This window comes from Ciona intestinalis, chromosome 10, assembly GCF_000224145.3.
Source record: "Ciona intestinalis chromosome 10, KH, whole genome shotgun sequence".
NCBI lineage: Eukaryota > Metazoa > Chordata > Ascidiacea > Phlebobranchia > Cionidae > Ciona > Ciona intestinalis.
The window spans coordinates 45,675-60,516 of NC_020175.2; the positions used below are offsets into that span (position 1 = coordinate 45,675).

Here is a 14,842-nt window from a genome sequence, read left to right on the forward strand (position 1 = left end):
CAAGGACACATACGCCCACAATGGTGGCAATGTCGAGCCTTATACCCATTACCTCTGGGTTACAGGCAGGCGCGCTAACCACTATGCCACGGCGCCGGGTTATACCAACATTTCATGTGCCATCATTTTATTTACATTTGAAATATACTACAACAACATTTTTTGGCAAGATTAACAATCTTTATTTAATTTGTTTAGTTGCTTTTAATTAAGTAGCACAACAGAACTGTATGAGACACTTGTTCATATAATAATGTTGAGTATGGAAAACGGGTGCGAAAAATTCGAATCCATTAAAAGTCCTGAGGTTGATGAGGAAGAGGGAGAGATCCTCGAAGATGGTGAGATAGAAGATGCCGGCATCACTGAGGAAGTTCCGGATCAAGAGGAGGAACCTCAGGAAGTCGAGGAACAAAACGTAGATGCAAATGATGAGGAAGATGAGTCGGATTCGGATGAAAAGAAGAAACATAAACGCCAACATCATAAACGTAAACGAAGAAAACATGACGACAGAAAGTCGGAGGAAAAACGATCAAGACATAAGAAGCGAAAGGTAGTTTGTGTAAAAGTTAAATATTTGTGTAAAAAGTCAAATCTTAATGCCAGGTCAATAAGGTTTTATATAACTTCTTCTTTGTCAAACATATACAGGGTTTGCTTTGTAACTTGGTACAAGGTGTATGAAACAGAACACCTGTATTATAAACACTGTCATTTTCTGTCTACGCGAGGATAAATAAGTTAGATTCATTTATTTAGTTTCGATAATCTTCACCAGGGTGAAGAACACAACGATGATGGAGAAGAAAGTCCCTCCTCCCGGAAGAAAAAAAAGAGGAAGAAGCACGGACGTAAGGAACGAGAAAGCACCTCCCCGGAGATGGAGACTGAAACCAAACAAACTGGGTCAGAATCCCCACCCCTGCCATCAGAACAAAACATGTACGCTTATAATTATGATGCTTATGGAGATGCTTATTATAACCAAGCATCAGAATACCAGGACCCTTCAGCAGAGTATCCATACACAGAGGGATACCAGCAACAAACTGTAGATTATTCATCTGGTTCGAATTCATACTACAGCGATTTTGAATCCCACCTAGCTCAGTATCAAACTTATAAGAAGAATAATGCTGAAGGGAAAAACGGGGAAAAGACTTCCGATAAATATCCAAGTGATGAAGACAATTATTATAGCGGGGGTTATAATGAGACGAGCAGAAGGAGACGTCGTCATAATGAATCGAGATCAACACAAAGATCTTCTAGAACTAATTCTTCGGTAAAATATAAAAATAAATATTTCTCCTTAATCACAAAGATCATATTAGTTATCTAAAACAATAGAGATGGGATTAATAGCAAAGCAATAAGCGTTTAAATAAACAAAATAAATAATGAAAAGGTACTGTTCGAAAAGCATGGCTGCTTAAACCCAATTATACAATAACACTTTGGGTATTGTCATGACAAAGTCTGTTTAAAATCAACCGTGAAATGTATGGTAAGCAGTCAATTTAAATCTATTTAAAAACTTACGTTTTCAGAATTAACCTTAAAACTTTGTAAAACACAGTATGAAGAGCGTCGATCAAAGAGACCAAACAAAATACGTGGAGTAACAAGTAGTGCTCATTCAAATAACGAAGAACGACCTGTTTGTAAATTCTTTCGTGAAGGGCATTGTACAAAGGTTTGTATGCAATGTTTAATATGATGATACAATGTGAAATATGGTAAAATACCTTTCATTGATTTACATGCAAAGAACATACAACCTAAACTTGTTTATCTCTTCAAATGTGATAGCTAGGAATAGTTGCCTAGTTCCTATCTCCTTCGACAGAAACCTCTCTCATACAGCACTGAAATACAATAGTTTATATGCATATTAAATTGCACAACACTAAGTGATAATTAACAAGTTGTAAACCACAGGGAGACAAGTGTGGCTTCAGTCACCACAAGGCAAGCCATAGAAGTCGTCGTGAATATTCAAAACCAAAGAAAGTAATGGAGTTGTGTCAATATTATGCCAGTGGTGTTTGCGTGCATGGAGACAACTGCAACTACATGCATGATATCCTTTTGTGATCAAATTTTATTAATATTTGGCATATGATTCCAGCAGTATGGCCTCAGTCATTCTATATGGGCGAGGTCATACAGCAAAGCAATATAAGGGAACCTTGGATTTAGGCCAAAGTTGGCTCATTACCCCAACATTGTATATGCCCATTCTATATGGGTGTGATCCTACAGCAAGGAAAGCCATGGGACCCGGGATTTAAACCATAGTTGGTCCATTACCCCAGGACCCAACATTTCTACCCTTATAAACCACATAGGATAAAACCTTTTCATTACAAACACAGTAAACCTGTTCACACAAATATTATTTCCTTAACCCACAATCCCTCCAACACAAGATTTCCCGTGCAAATATTTCCACTCTGGCACTCAATGTTACAATGGGGATAGCTGTAAGTTTTCTCATGAACCAGCAACTCCTGCTACAGAAGAAATCATAAAGAAGGTACATCTAGTGTTCATTGTTTGTGGCCCCCTTTCAGAGAGACACTTAAAAAAAAACAGTTTCTCATTCCACTACTGCTTTACAAAGTTTAAAAAATTCTACTTAACACAGCTTTAACAAAATCTTACAATTCGTCATAACATCAATTCATCATTTACATTTAAAATATTCAACAAAACATTTTCTCATTCCAGCTCCAATCAGCATACAGTAGTGTTGACGATTCCGAGGAAATCAAAGCTCTTGAAAAAGCCGGAATCAAACCCCTTCAAAAACCCCCACCAGGAGTGGGGTTATTACCCACACCCCCCATAAATATGCTGATACAACCCCAGGGGTCAAACCCACCCAAACAAATGCCCCATATGCGCAAACATCCGATACCATCGCTGTTCGATATAACAGTAGCACCAAGTGCAGAGTTACAACAGAGGATAAATAACAAGTATGTCACGTTTTGTAAATATAATTATACAATAACTTTGCAAAGGTTTATAAATGTAAGACATGCACTTTTACAATATCAATAATACATAAGTCTCTTTCTAGAAGTTAAACAAAGATAAGGCGATATTTCCTTGTATCTTTGTCCCACTAGTGTGACTTAACCATAGTTAAAGTTTAGTCACTTCTACAGCAAGTTTAACATGACAATGTCAACAATACATTAGATTTACATTTACAAGTAAAGGCAGAATAGACAACACTTGCTTGCCAGACACCAAGCTCACCCAGATCATAGATTACCCAACATTACGTTACTTTGATGAAACAAATCTTGTTTACTTTATAAGATCAGGCAGTCGCCATTGAAAGTTAAGTTATCGTTCATATGACAACAAGGCAGTCAGATTACTTGTAAAAAGTGACAGATACATAAGCATGTATGTTGATGTAATGTAGGCCAACCCTGGCTTGCATCTAAAGTCCCCCATGCTACGAACCTCACCCACATAGAATAGAATGTATGTAGATATTAAGCAGAGATAATGAACCAAGATATCCACAGATGTAACCTCGCTATCAACCCAATGATGTTTCATCCGTTGCCAAGGTTTCCATTGTAAGTTGTTCAGGTTTTATAAAAAAAGATCAGACAGACGTTCTGCTAGTATTGAAATGTTATTTTTCTTAAAACCAAAGTTTGTATGCCATACAGTGAGACTTTTATGCAAGAATGCCTAAACATTTAGTGTATTGTTATTTGCGAGTTAAGCAAAGATAAGATGAGTTAGGACTTAGGTTTAAGATGTTCCTTTATACCAAGTAAAAGTTGTCGAACTAACAGCGTTGAGTTAGCAAGAAAATGTTGTAATGTAAATTCTATGATGAAAAGCTTTGTCTGCTAGAATGCCAGGCATAATGTCATAATATCCAAACTATTGCTGCCAAGAGCCATGTTTAATAAAATAAGCCAAAAAATATACTTGGCAGTAACAGCATATGATTTCAACCTTGTTAATTATTTCCCAGTGCGGTTCCATCGCTAAGTATGACTGACGATGAATTATCCGCTCACCAAGCTGCGTTGGGGATCCAACTGGAACCTTTCCATGCGGGGAAGGGCCTTCTTCCCCTCCCTAACATGGGTAACCCGCATGTGCCCCCTCCTATGGTGCAGTACCCACCTCCAGGGTTACTAGGGGGACACCCTAAGGGGATCAGGGGGTTGCAACAACCACAACAACAAGGTAAAAGAATGTTAATAATGCAACATTACCAAAATTGAAAATATCCCATTCTACATGGGTGAGGTCCTTGTTAAGAATCTGTGATTTAGGCCAGAGTTGGCCCATTACCCCAACTTGACGATAAAAGCAACGTAATTAATATAATATGAACGTAAATAATAAAATATGTTGCTTTGAAAAGTCTTGTTACAGTGGTAACACCACCAAGGCAAACTTATATTATAAGACACGTCACTTGGCACATTCAACTAAATCATTAAACATTACAATCACATGTAATTATAAAGGAAATGCCTCTGAGTTTACAAACACTTTCATGCATTTTACGCCAAACAATAAACCAATTCTGACCTGCTGTGTTACGGGACCTTACCAGTAAAGTAATACACAATGCAGAGGGTAATGGACCAAACATGGCCGACATCACATATATTTCTGCCACACCAACGATATAATATACATACAATCTTCCCACCACGTATATAATAAATAACTAACACGCTACATCTACAGGATCCAACGAATGGGAAGATAATGAAATGTATGAAGATTATTACGATGAGAATCAACAAGATGTTAATATGGGAGGTGAGTAGGCACTGCAGGATGACGTTTTAATTCGTTGGTTGTTGATTTTAATATTTTGTCTTGGTTTATACTGGTTGTAGAATTATATTTAGCATTATTCAGTTTATGTATGTATATGCTGTAAGAGTAACATAACAGTCTATTCAAAAGAGTGGACTATGGGACTTGACAAGGCCAAGAACATAATAATCACATGCAGTGTTTCCAACAATATTTACTTATCCCCATAAACACAATATTAACTAAACCATCACATTAATATTATATTGTTGTTGTTTAAGATGATAGCATTCCTGACCAACAGAAACATGATTACAATCACGGTGATGTTCATGATATTCACGATAATGATGAGAAGACAGATGAAGACGTGATACGCATGGATGATCATGATGTCATAAAAGGTAAACAATGATGGCTGTTTGTTTAAAATTAGAATTTAATTGAAGCATGGGGCATGCTTGACAGCATGCATAGGTTCATGGTGGTTATAGCTCAGAAGGGCTGACACACGGCAAGTCACTTTACAACCGTTGATCATATCCAGCTTGACAGCGTAAGTTGCTCGGAAGTCTTGAATTACATAATAATGTCAATGATCTTTGTAAATCTGGGATCCAATGGTGCCAAAGGACTTCTTCCTGTCATCCATATTCTATCCCATAAGGGTGAGGTCCTTTTTAAAGACCTATGAATTAGGATTTGCACCTCACCCATATATACCCATAAAGATGTATAATCATGTATCCACGCACACCACTAACAACCTCCCTTCCACAGAACAACCCACCCAAGCCCCTTCCTTCCTACCAGCTAAACAAAAAGCTCTTTTTATGAGAATTCATCAAAAACGTAATTTATCCACCGAGGGAAAAACTAACGAACCGTCAACAGAGGGCAGTAGTGGGTTAGGTGAGCATGAAGTGTATTATGTTAAAATACTGGAACAGTTTTCAATTTTTACAGGAAAACTGCTGAAAAAATTACAGAATATGCTGGATTGTTTAAAAGTATTGTAGTTGGAAAATATAAAGGTTTTGGACTATTGGTTGCTGGAAAATGTAAATCCTCTAAACAAATAAATGAACCTATTTATCCTCGCTTGGAGGAAAACAGTTCTACAATAAATTTATTAAACTTTGCTGACGATACAATCGCCTAATCATTTGCCATTAGTGATTATTTGTTTACAACTTTACACCACCGAGCACAGTTACGCTGTATTTAATATGATGGGTTCATACCACCCGTCACCCCCCACATAACACATTACATCGCAGGTTCCACACGAAGCACCTGGAATTACTCAAGTGATGAAGATGAAAATAAAAACTTTAGTCGCGACCCTCGTAAACCTGATCCTTCATCATCAGTTCAATCCATCCTCGAGATGATTTCAAACAAGAAGAATCAAAACTTATCGAACATCGATGCAAAGTTGCTGTCCAAGGTTGCAGGGGTGATTAACATGACGACGTCGTCAGGTGAGATTGTGATGTCATAGCTTGTTGTATCATCAAGAGTTCCCACAGCCGAGTAGTGACCACTGTTTGATATAAATTCGTTTGCCGGTTAGTTTTGGATTTGTTTTTGATTACGAGGCAAACCGTTTGGTAATTATATGCTGTTGGCACCAGGTGTACTATAAGTGTGATAGAAATATTGTGTCAGTTGTAATTATAGCTTCAAATAATAAAAATATTTCGATAACTTTGCGGAAACCGCAACCTTTTCATTGGTTATAGTTCTATTTTCAATAATAATCATTATTACATCACAAACACAGGTTCTACAAAAACTTCCGATTACATCACTTCCTCGACAACCATGATGTCACCACCTCGACAACCTCATCCAAGGAAGGAGCGGAAGTCGAGCAGTGAAGCGAGTCCTCGAGCTCCATCTTTGAGACGAAGATTATCAACGAGCGAACTCAACAAAGACCCAGTTACAATCCCTCTAGTGGTGAAACAATCCTCCGATTCGATGCACGCCGAACATCCCGATCCAAGGATGACTTTAAGTCGACTTTTTGGGCAGAAGAGGCGAGAATTCACCGCTCCTCTTCCAGGTTTCTACTCGGAGGAACTGATGCTTTCCGCATCCGGGAAGTTGCCGGGATTAAAAATCACGGTGTCTTCGGATAACTCCAAGAAGAGAACTTCCGATCCTCGTTTAAACCAACCAACATCACGACCCAAAGCTTCCGATCCGCGATCAAAAGGGAAACTGAACGATCCAAGATTAAGGGGACGGGCACTGTCAGCGGTGAAGACCGACCCCATCCCCCCCAAACCAAGCATCCCGGTNCAACCATCAGCGTTACTCAGCAAACCCCCAACCTCCGGCATCCCAAGTCTCCCCGAACTTAACCTCGATTTCGCGAACATCAGCGAGAAGTCAAAATCTCCACCACTAAAGTCGCCCAAGAGGTTGAGCCCGATCGCTAAGATGCCAACGTTGTCAAGAGCCTCTGTGACATCACAGAACAAACCGCTGAGTAACGATGAGTCAGCAGTAATAGAGGAATCATCCAAGGAAGACGAAGAACCAACGATCGCTCCGTACGATCCAAGGTTCATCACTGCAGGGTCAACCAATAAAACAAGTTCGTATTTTATATCTTTTTACCTCACCCATATAGAATATGTATAATGAACATGCATTGGACCAACTCTTGCGTAATTAACAGGTCTCCTAGCATCTTACCTACAACTTTACCCATATACACATTAACAAAATTATCAATCCATACCTAGTTACAATTACTGTATACCAACAACCATAGACATCCAATATAAACCACCATCCACCCACAGGTACCGCCAGCAACCGATCTCCGTATGAACCTCGTGTTCTCACCAGCCAAGCCAACATTCCCCCTTTATTTGATCCCCGCGCTACACCCCCCGAGTTAGTTAAACATATGCCTCTTCCTAAACTTACCCCGGCCCCAGGGTATGCGGGGAAACTCCCTAATTTAAATGGGGTAAAAGGGGATTTACCGTCAGGAGAACAACAAGATTTCTAAACGGTGCTTTTTACTTTTGTTTTTCTTTTTGTTAAATGCAGTGGTTACTTTGTTGCTGCCAGAAATAAACGTCGTTCAAAGTTTATTCTGTATGTTTTAGTTTTTTCTAAACATCTTTCCATGCAGGCTTAATTTTATTTGAAGTCTCATGCTGCTGTGTGTTTTTTAACGTTTAGTTCAATATAGAAGATACAACCTTTTAAGGGTCCAGACTATTTCACAGCGAGTTGTAAGAAGGCGATGTGAAGTAGTTTTGTTGAAAATCCAGGGGTAAAACGTGTAAACGATGAAAACACAAAAGTTGTCGTGGTATTAGTTTTGGATTTCTTATCCACTGACGCACAAGTTAGAGGTTGCCTTCAGAAGGCAAGTTGACAAACACTTTATATAAAGATCACAACTAGCTCTGTCTAATTTTTCTTCTTTAGTCTGCCTTGGAATTATATGTAAACGTTTAACCTTGGCTAAGCTGTCTAAGAAAAATCTTCTATACATTACTATAAAAGCCCTTGTCGCCTCTGGTCGTTAAACTATGAGAAACACCTTCGGAGAAGCGACAGGCTTCAACATTGGATAAGGTCCATGCAGTAGCACCCAAGGTGTTGGGGTAATACTAGTACACCAACTGTGGCCTACATTCAATGTTTCCTGCAATTCCTGGCCTGTCTCACTACAGACTGACACTTTCAATTAAATGAACTCAGAACTTTCCATGTACCACACTCTGCACGCAACAGTTTGAGAACCACTGGTTTAAAGATTATTTCATATATTAAGTAGGAAAGGCACCACTTCAAAACAATATATGAATTTGACCTCACACCAGTGTTTGTCATGGACAATGGTTGACATACTTGCTATTGTTGCATCACAAATTCAAATCGAACACAATTTCGCCTTTTTTCATCCCCAAATTTCCGAATTAGAAATTTCTCTCTGCAATAAAATAAAAAAATTGTAATGCAACAATGCTCTAAATGAATGTAATTTATTTATCCTCATGTGGCAGGCCAACCACAGTCGTTACAACACGGGTGTTCTGTTTCACTTCAAGCCCATTTATAACGTTTATAACTTTTGTTGGTGTTTGTTTTGATTTATGATTGATAATTTGGACAACCAAGTAGTCACTTATAATTGTGGATTTTATGATGAAACCTCCAACCACCAGAATGTAATCATACCTAAGTTCACAAAAACCAATAAAACACCCTGCACACCTGGTATATTTCATTCTTTGATTTCTCCACAATCAGAAATAACAACCTTAGCTGTTGGATTCCCCTGATGTGTTCCCTTGGATTCCATCTCCTTCACAACGTCTATGCCGTCAACTACCGAACCAAACACAACGTGCCTGTCATTTAAATCAGGAGTTTTAATGAAGTTTTTGTTTATGTTCACAGCAGTACAGCACAATGTTTCGGGGCAAACAAAACAACAGCGTCTATTATTGCATAATAGGCCATTAAACAATCAAGAGAAACTTTTTTGTGTGTTAAGGGGTAATTATTTTTTTCGGGGGCAAATTAATTCAGTTTTACAGCAACAATGTAAACAACATAATATAAATTCTATCCTACGACGTGAGGTCATACATCAAGGCATGCCATTGGGACTGTGGAATTTAGGTTGAGTTGCTTTTTAAAACAAAAGTGCCTGATTGTTAGGGTAACAGGCCTAAATATACTGCTTTTCTGTATGACATACCGAAGACATTCGTTTCTATGACATTTATTTTGCTGATTTATAGCATGGGTCTACTTGATTTTGAATATATTTTTAAAACTCACATTCCATCCAGCCATTCAGTTTTCTTGGTACAAATAAAGAATTGCGATCCATTAGTGTTTGGCCCTGCGTTCGCCATTGAAAGAATCCCGGGTCCCGTGTGTGTCAGTTTAAAGTTTTCGTCCTTAAACTTTGACCCGTAGATACTTTTACCCCCCCTTCCATCACCCATGGTGAAGTCCCCACCTTGGCACATAAACTCTGGGATAATCCGATGAAACCGGCAACCCTTGTACCCAAACCCCTTCTCTCCCGTGCATAAAGCGCGGAAGTTCTCCGCAGTTTTTGGGACGACGTCCTTACGTAATTCCATTGTGACACGGCCGGCAGCAGCATTGTCAATTGTGATGTCAAAAAACACTTTGGGATTTTTCACGCTTGAACTTGAAGAAAAACGCTGAACAAATCGGGACAACATTTTGATTACAAGTAATGTTTCAAACACTCCTAAATCTGCAAAAAAAAACGAAGACTTTATGAAAGAATTATAAGCGCATAAACAAACTAAGGCAAGTTGATCAAATCATTGACAAGCAGTGGCAAAACTACTGGTGCATCAAAGATCATATTAACCCCACAACCACTGACATTCAAAATAAGGATTACTATAATGCTGGATTACAAACATAACTGTTTCAACAATACTTATAGAAAAATATAAATATATTGCGGCCACAGAAATGGGCTTGCAAAAAATTCAGCCTGGAGGTTTTTACACCTAAATACTACAAGGGGAAACTTTTTAAAATATTACAATTTAGTTTCGTTGTTTGATAGAAATAATATTTGATAAAGTTGGGATTTACTTCATTGCTTCTTTGTAACATGTTTTGAACTTTATAACAAACAAATGAAAAATCAATCATATTTACACAAAATATTTTGGTTTGCAACAATTAACAGAAAAGCATGAAAGAGACCAATGTAATATAATATATATTCAAAAAAAAAACCTTGTTAAAGGTTTTAAACCAATGAACCACAGTGCACTTGAATCTTGCAGAACAACAAGGTTTATTAACTCCTGTTTTACAAATATGTGTGATACTTGCTCAAGGGGACTTATAATTTGTTTCTGCAAATTTATTCTAAGTATATAAGAAAATGTGTCGAATTTTGTTATAAAATATATATATATATATATATTAATCAGTAAAACTTCCCCACCACAACAGTGTGCCCTGGTTCATTTATATATAATGGATTACAACTTACAAATATATATTTAATATTTTTACAACAAATTTTCGAATTTGTTTAAATATGTTACAAGTTACTGAATAGAAGGTTTAGCTCATGATATGTACAAGATATGTGAACACAAAATATTGCAAAATAATCTCATCAACCATATATAATTATGTATTTATTTATATACAACTCATATTTCTAATGCTTCCAGTCACAGTGTGAATTAAATTTGGCAACATTAATCAGATAGTGAATTAATTTGTTGACTTAATTTTTTTAAAACACTGGAACAAACATAAGATGAATTACTTTGTATTGGAGGTTAATGTTTCCCAACTCATGGGTGTTTCATCAAACCTACTACACTGGTTCACTGTGTCATTGTAAAATTTAAATATATATTTATATTGTTTGGTATAATTGCATGTAATGTATATATATATATATTTTTAAAATTTAGACTGGCAAAGATTTGGTTATAACTTATACTTAAGGTTTAGGATGACATGGCCACCACAAAAGGTTGAGAAGCATATAAGAAATAAACACCTAACACCAAAGCATTGAAAGATTAACATCTGTTGTACATAAGAAACATTATTGTTAGTAATAGACAGAGTAATGTTTGTTGAAGTTTAACCTTTATCTTAATTACAAACATTTTGTTCCATAGAAATATTGTAAGTTGGTTCCATAGAAACCCTAAAAATTAACTTTCAAGAATTTCATCCGAATCCAGTGGTGGGGAATGCCCTGAAACGGAACCAGAAGACTCTGACAGTTGGACAGTGGCCGGGCATTCAAAGTGAACGCAGTGGAAAACTTCATTCGCGGTGTTTGCCGTCCCGATTATTCGGATAAAAGTTGCAGCAATTTGGTCGAACTGTAGAACCTGCCATGATCTAACTTCCTCCTTCCGTTTGTCGGCGACGATTGTCCAATTTTCTCGATCTCCCGATACCTCGATGTAGTAACTATAGCAACGATGGTCAATATCCCAAAGCAAGAGACGCATGGAGCTTAACAAGTATGGTTGTGCGAGTTGGATGATAATCGAGCCCACACCAAGTTGATGACACGTGTATCCAGAATCCCAGTCGTACAACTCCGTGTCTCCGTTGATGAGAGCGTTGCGGTCGCGACTCACGCCTTCAATGATACACGCACATTTATCCACAGTTGCAACATTGCCTTGAGGAACTACAATGCCATTAACGGAGTTGACTTCAAGCGAGGTAAACATTGCCTCTAGTGACACCAAGTGGAACAACTTATTCTGTGAGCTATGCGTGCCCACAACGCGTATATAACGAACAACACGCTGCGTGAAATGTAAATCCTGCCACGACCTGCACAGGAACTTTGAGTAATCAATGAGGCGCGTCCATTCCTTGTCATCCATAGAAACTTCAACATAATATGAATAAGAACGGTTGTCTTTGTCCCATAGAAGCAGCTTTATTCTGTTGATGATGGATGGTTGGCCAAGTTTAACTTTAATACACCTTTCCTTTGGTCCATTCTTCTCATCATTAATATCGTGCCTCGTGTAACCTCGATCCAAATCATGATTTCCCGAGTCTCCGTCAAGCAGTGATGCGCACATCTCACCTTGCACCACTTGCGCCCCATGTTGGGCAGTCGCGATATTCTCATCGATGCGCAACACTCCCCTAAACCTCAGCTCCCGATGTCCTGTCTCCGTCTGAGCTTTAATGGCGTCCAACAAAACATCGGAAGAAATCAACGAACTCGGTCGAACAACGTTTAACAAATCTGGGAGAGAAATTAACGGTAGTCTCACAACAGACAGCAGTGTGTCTCGACATTTCTTGACCGCTTCTTCGTTGTCGTCGGTAAGTTGAGCGGCCTGGTTTACTTCACACCACATCTGGACAGCTTTGAAGATGGTTTTCTCGGGCACACAGAGAGAATCGCGTTTCAATATATGACAGGTCGCATCAAGGGACATGTTAAGGAAATCATCGCTGCATAGAAGAGCTTGTGCGTTTCTATCTATAAACTCAGCAGTTGCTGTGTATAGATCCGTTAATGAATAAAGCAGAGCGACATCGAATATGAGACAAGCATTCGACAAACTTAGTGAAGTTCGTAGATGGAAAGAAATCGATTTCTCCAATTCTTCGAAACCAAACTTATTCGCCAAAGCTAGAACTTCTATCACATGAGACTCTTTAATGTCACTCAGCTTAAGCTTTCCTGTGTAAATATATTGCAGCAAAACCTCAAATGCTGAAGCACCAACATCATATATAGGGATCACTGAGTCTGGTGTAGACTCCCTCATACCACCATACAGAAGACCTCTAAAATATGAACTTCTTGCAGCTAGAATAACCCTATGTGCTGGAAATTCTTTACCATGAACCACGAATGTCACATCTTTGAAATCAGGATTCATAACTAGTGCTCCAATGTTTTGCGACAATACGTCACAATGATCGATTATTTGCTCACTGGGTTCGTTTGTCTCAGCGTTTGTTTCATCATTAGCAGGATCACACAACGATACAGACATATTCAGTTTTATTCCCAAAATATTGGTGCAGTAACAGCCCTTTACAAATAAATTTAATTAGTTAAAAGAAAACAAGAACAGGCATAGTCGTACCATACATTACCGCTCCTAATATAGCGAAATAACAGACGGACCCAGCATACGTGCATACCGTTGTTAAACTTATTATTTTTATTTTACCAACATTTCAACCTTTCATTTACTTTAACTTTTGTTTACCCTTCAATTACAATAAATAGTGAAATAGATATGCATAAAACCTACGAATGAAAAAACTACAGCCTTCACAAGTCACAACTTTATTTTAGCTAATCTAATATGCAAAACAAACCAAATGCATTTTGCATCGCGGTTAACAATAAAGACTAACCTTCAAATTTGCTGCTAGAGGCGCTACTACATGTTTTTATTTTAGGGGTTTTAACAATGTATAATATACATTTTTTAACCGATTTACAAATTCTACAACATATTTTTATTGTTTATCAATAAACGAATGCCAAATTACTACCTAGCACACGCAAAAACATGACGTTTACAAAATATCGTGACTGATTAAAAATTAAATGCGAGCCATATTTCGGTGCTCGCGTATGAAGTTTGTTTACAATCGTAAGCATTGATGGAGAAAGAACAAGAAACACGGGCTCTTCTAAGAAAGAAGTTTTTAAAATCAATTTTGTTTGCAAAAGGTAAAACAAATTGAGTAAAATCAAAAGGCTGCCTATAGTACATACAATGTGGGAGTGTTAACTGTTAAACTAATCATAGGCGTAACGTTAGGGGTGGCTGGGGCCGTTTTGCTCCTAATTTCTCTTCTATCTGTTGTTTTAATTAATCTAATCTCTGTTTCTAAACTGTTACCATATTTAAATTGATAAAAAATAAAACTTATTTTATGTTATGTACCCTGTTGTTAGATGTCTATAAAAAAACAAGCATTTTAGTCTAACTATATGCATTTGAGTCAAATTATATTGCATTCACCACGTTAATCAATGAGACATTTTTGTGTTTCAGATAAAGAAGTTGTATTTAACCTGCATGAAAACACAACAGTGCTGGGAAAATTTAAAAGTTGTGATTATGATCCGGTACAAATACTAGTAGCAGATTTACAAACTCCATCTGGAACTATAAATGAAGCTTTACTAAGAACTTCTGACATTATTTCCTATACAGTTGATCTACCTAAAGATAATACAACATGATTGTTCAGTTAACATGTTCAATATGCTGTGGTATTTTTGTTTATATTCAAACTGAAGATAATGTCACAATACCTTACTTGATGTACCTTCTTTCATCATTTAATTGTTACACTCTTCATTCATTGTTAGACTCCACAGTTAACTTGTTTAAATGCTGCCCAGGTTTTGCACAAAATAAATCAGTCACATGATGGGGACTGGAGCTTCTGTAACCAGAAGTCAATTCAGATAACTAAGCCCTCAAACATTTCTGTAGTC

General features: G+C 37.6%; 4 protein-coding genes across 5 annotated transcripts; 2 read left to right on the plus strand and 2 right to left on the minus strand.

The window, feature by feature from the left end:
* Nucleotides 1-171: 171 nt before the first annotated feature.
* ci-zf(c3h)-7 (ziinc finger protein Ci-ZF(C3H)-7) lies at nucleotides 172-7,982 on the plus strand. Of its 2 annotated transcripts, NM_001128119.1 has the most exon segments (14): nucleotides 198-556; nucleotides 782-1,070; nucleotides 1,590-1,699; nucleotides 1,945-2,096; nucleotides 2,437-2,551; nucleotides 2,737-2,854; nucleotides 2,927-2,987; nucleotides 4,016-4,233; nucleotides 4,747-4,821; nucleotides 5,103-5,225; nucleotides 5,602-5,733; nucleotides 6,102-6,305; nucleotides 6,608-7,429; nucleotides 7,641-7,982. In NM_001128119.1, coding segments are annotated over 14 exon segments (2,934 nt in total). In that variant the 5' UTR covers nucleotides 198-253; the 3' UTR covers nucleotides 7,853-7,982.
* Nucleotides 7,983-8,601: 619 nt separating this feature from the next.
* On the minus strand, nucleotides 8,602-10,092 carry LOC100181997 (peptidyl-prolyl cis-trans isomerase-like). Its single transcript, XM_002121454.5, has 3 exons — nucleotides 9,646-10,092; nucleotides 9,073-9,209; nucleotides 8,602-8,788 (listed from the first exon to the last, which is right to left on the minus strand). Exons 1-2 carry the CDS (start codon nucleotides 10,059-10,061, stop codon nucleotides 9,083-9,085), a joined length of 543 nt encoding a protein of 180 aa, XP_002121490.1. The 5' UTR covers nucleotides 10,062-10,092; the 3' UTR covers nucleotides 8,602-8,788; nucleotides 9,073-9,082.
* Nucleotides 10,093-10,095: 3 nt separating this feature from the next.
* LOC100184365 (BTB/POZ domain-containing protein 9-like) lies at nucleotides 10,096-13,430 on the minus strand. Its single transcript, XM_002121632.5, has one exon. It carries the CDS (start codon nucleotides 13,371-13,373, stop codon nucleotides 11,544-11,546), a length of 1,830 nt encoding a protein of 609 aa, XP_002121668.3. The 5' UTR covers nucleotides 13,374-13,430; the 3' UTR covers nucleotides 10,096-11,543.
* A 419-nt stretch (nucleotides 13,431-13,849) lies between these two features.
* LOC100179671 (gem-associated protein 7-like) lies at nucleotides 13,850-14,816 on the plus strand. The gene is made up of 2 exons (XM_002121314.5): nucleotides 13,850-14,065; nucleotides 14,394-14,816. Exons 1-2 carry the CDS (start codon nucleotides 13,996-13,998, stop codon nucleotides 14,582-14,584), a joined length of 261 nt encoding a protein of 86 aa, XP_002121350.1. The 5' UTR covers nucleotides 13,850-13,995; the 3' UTR covers nucleotides 14,585-14,816.
* The last annotated feature ends 26 nt before the right edge of the window (nucleotides 14,817-14,842 follow it).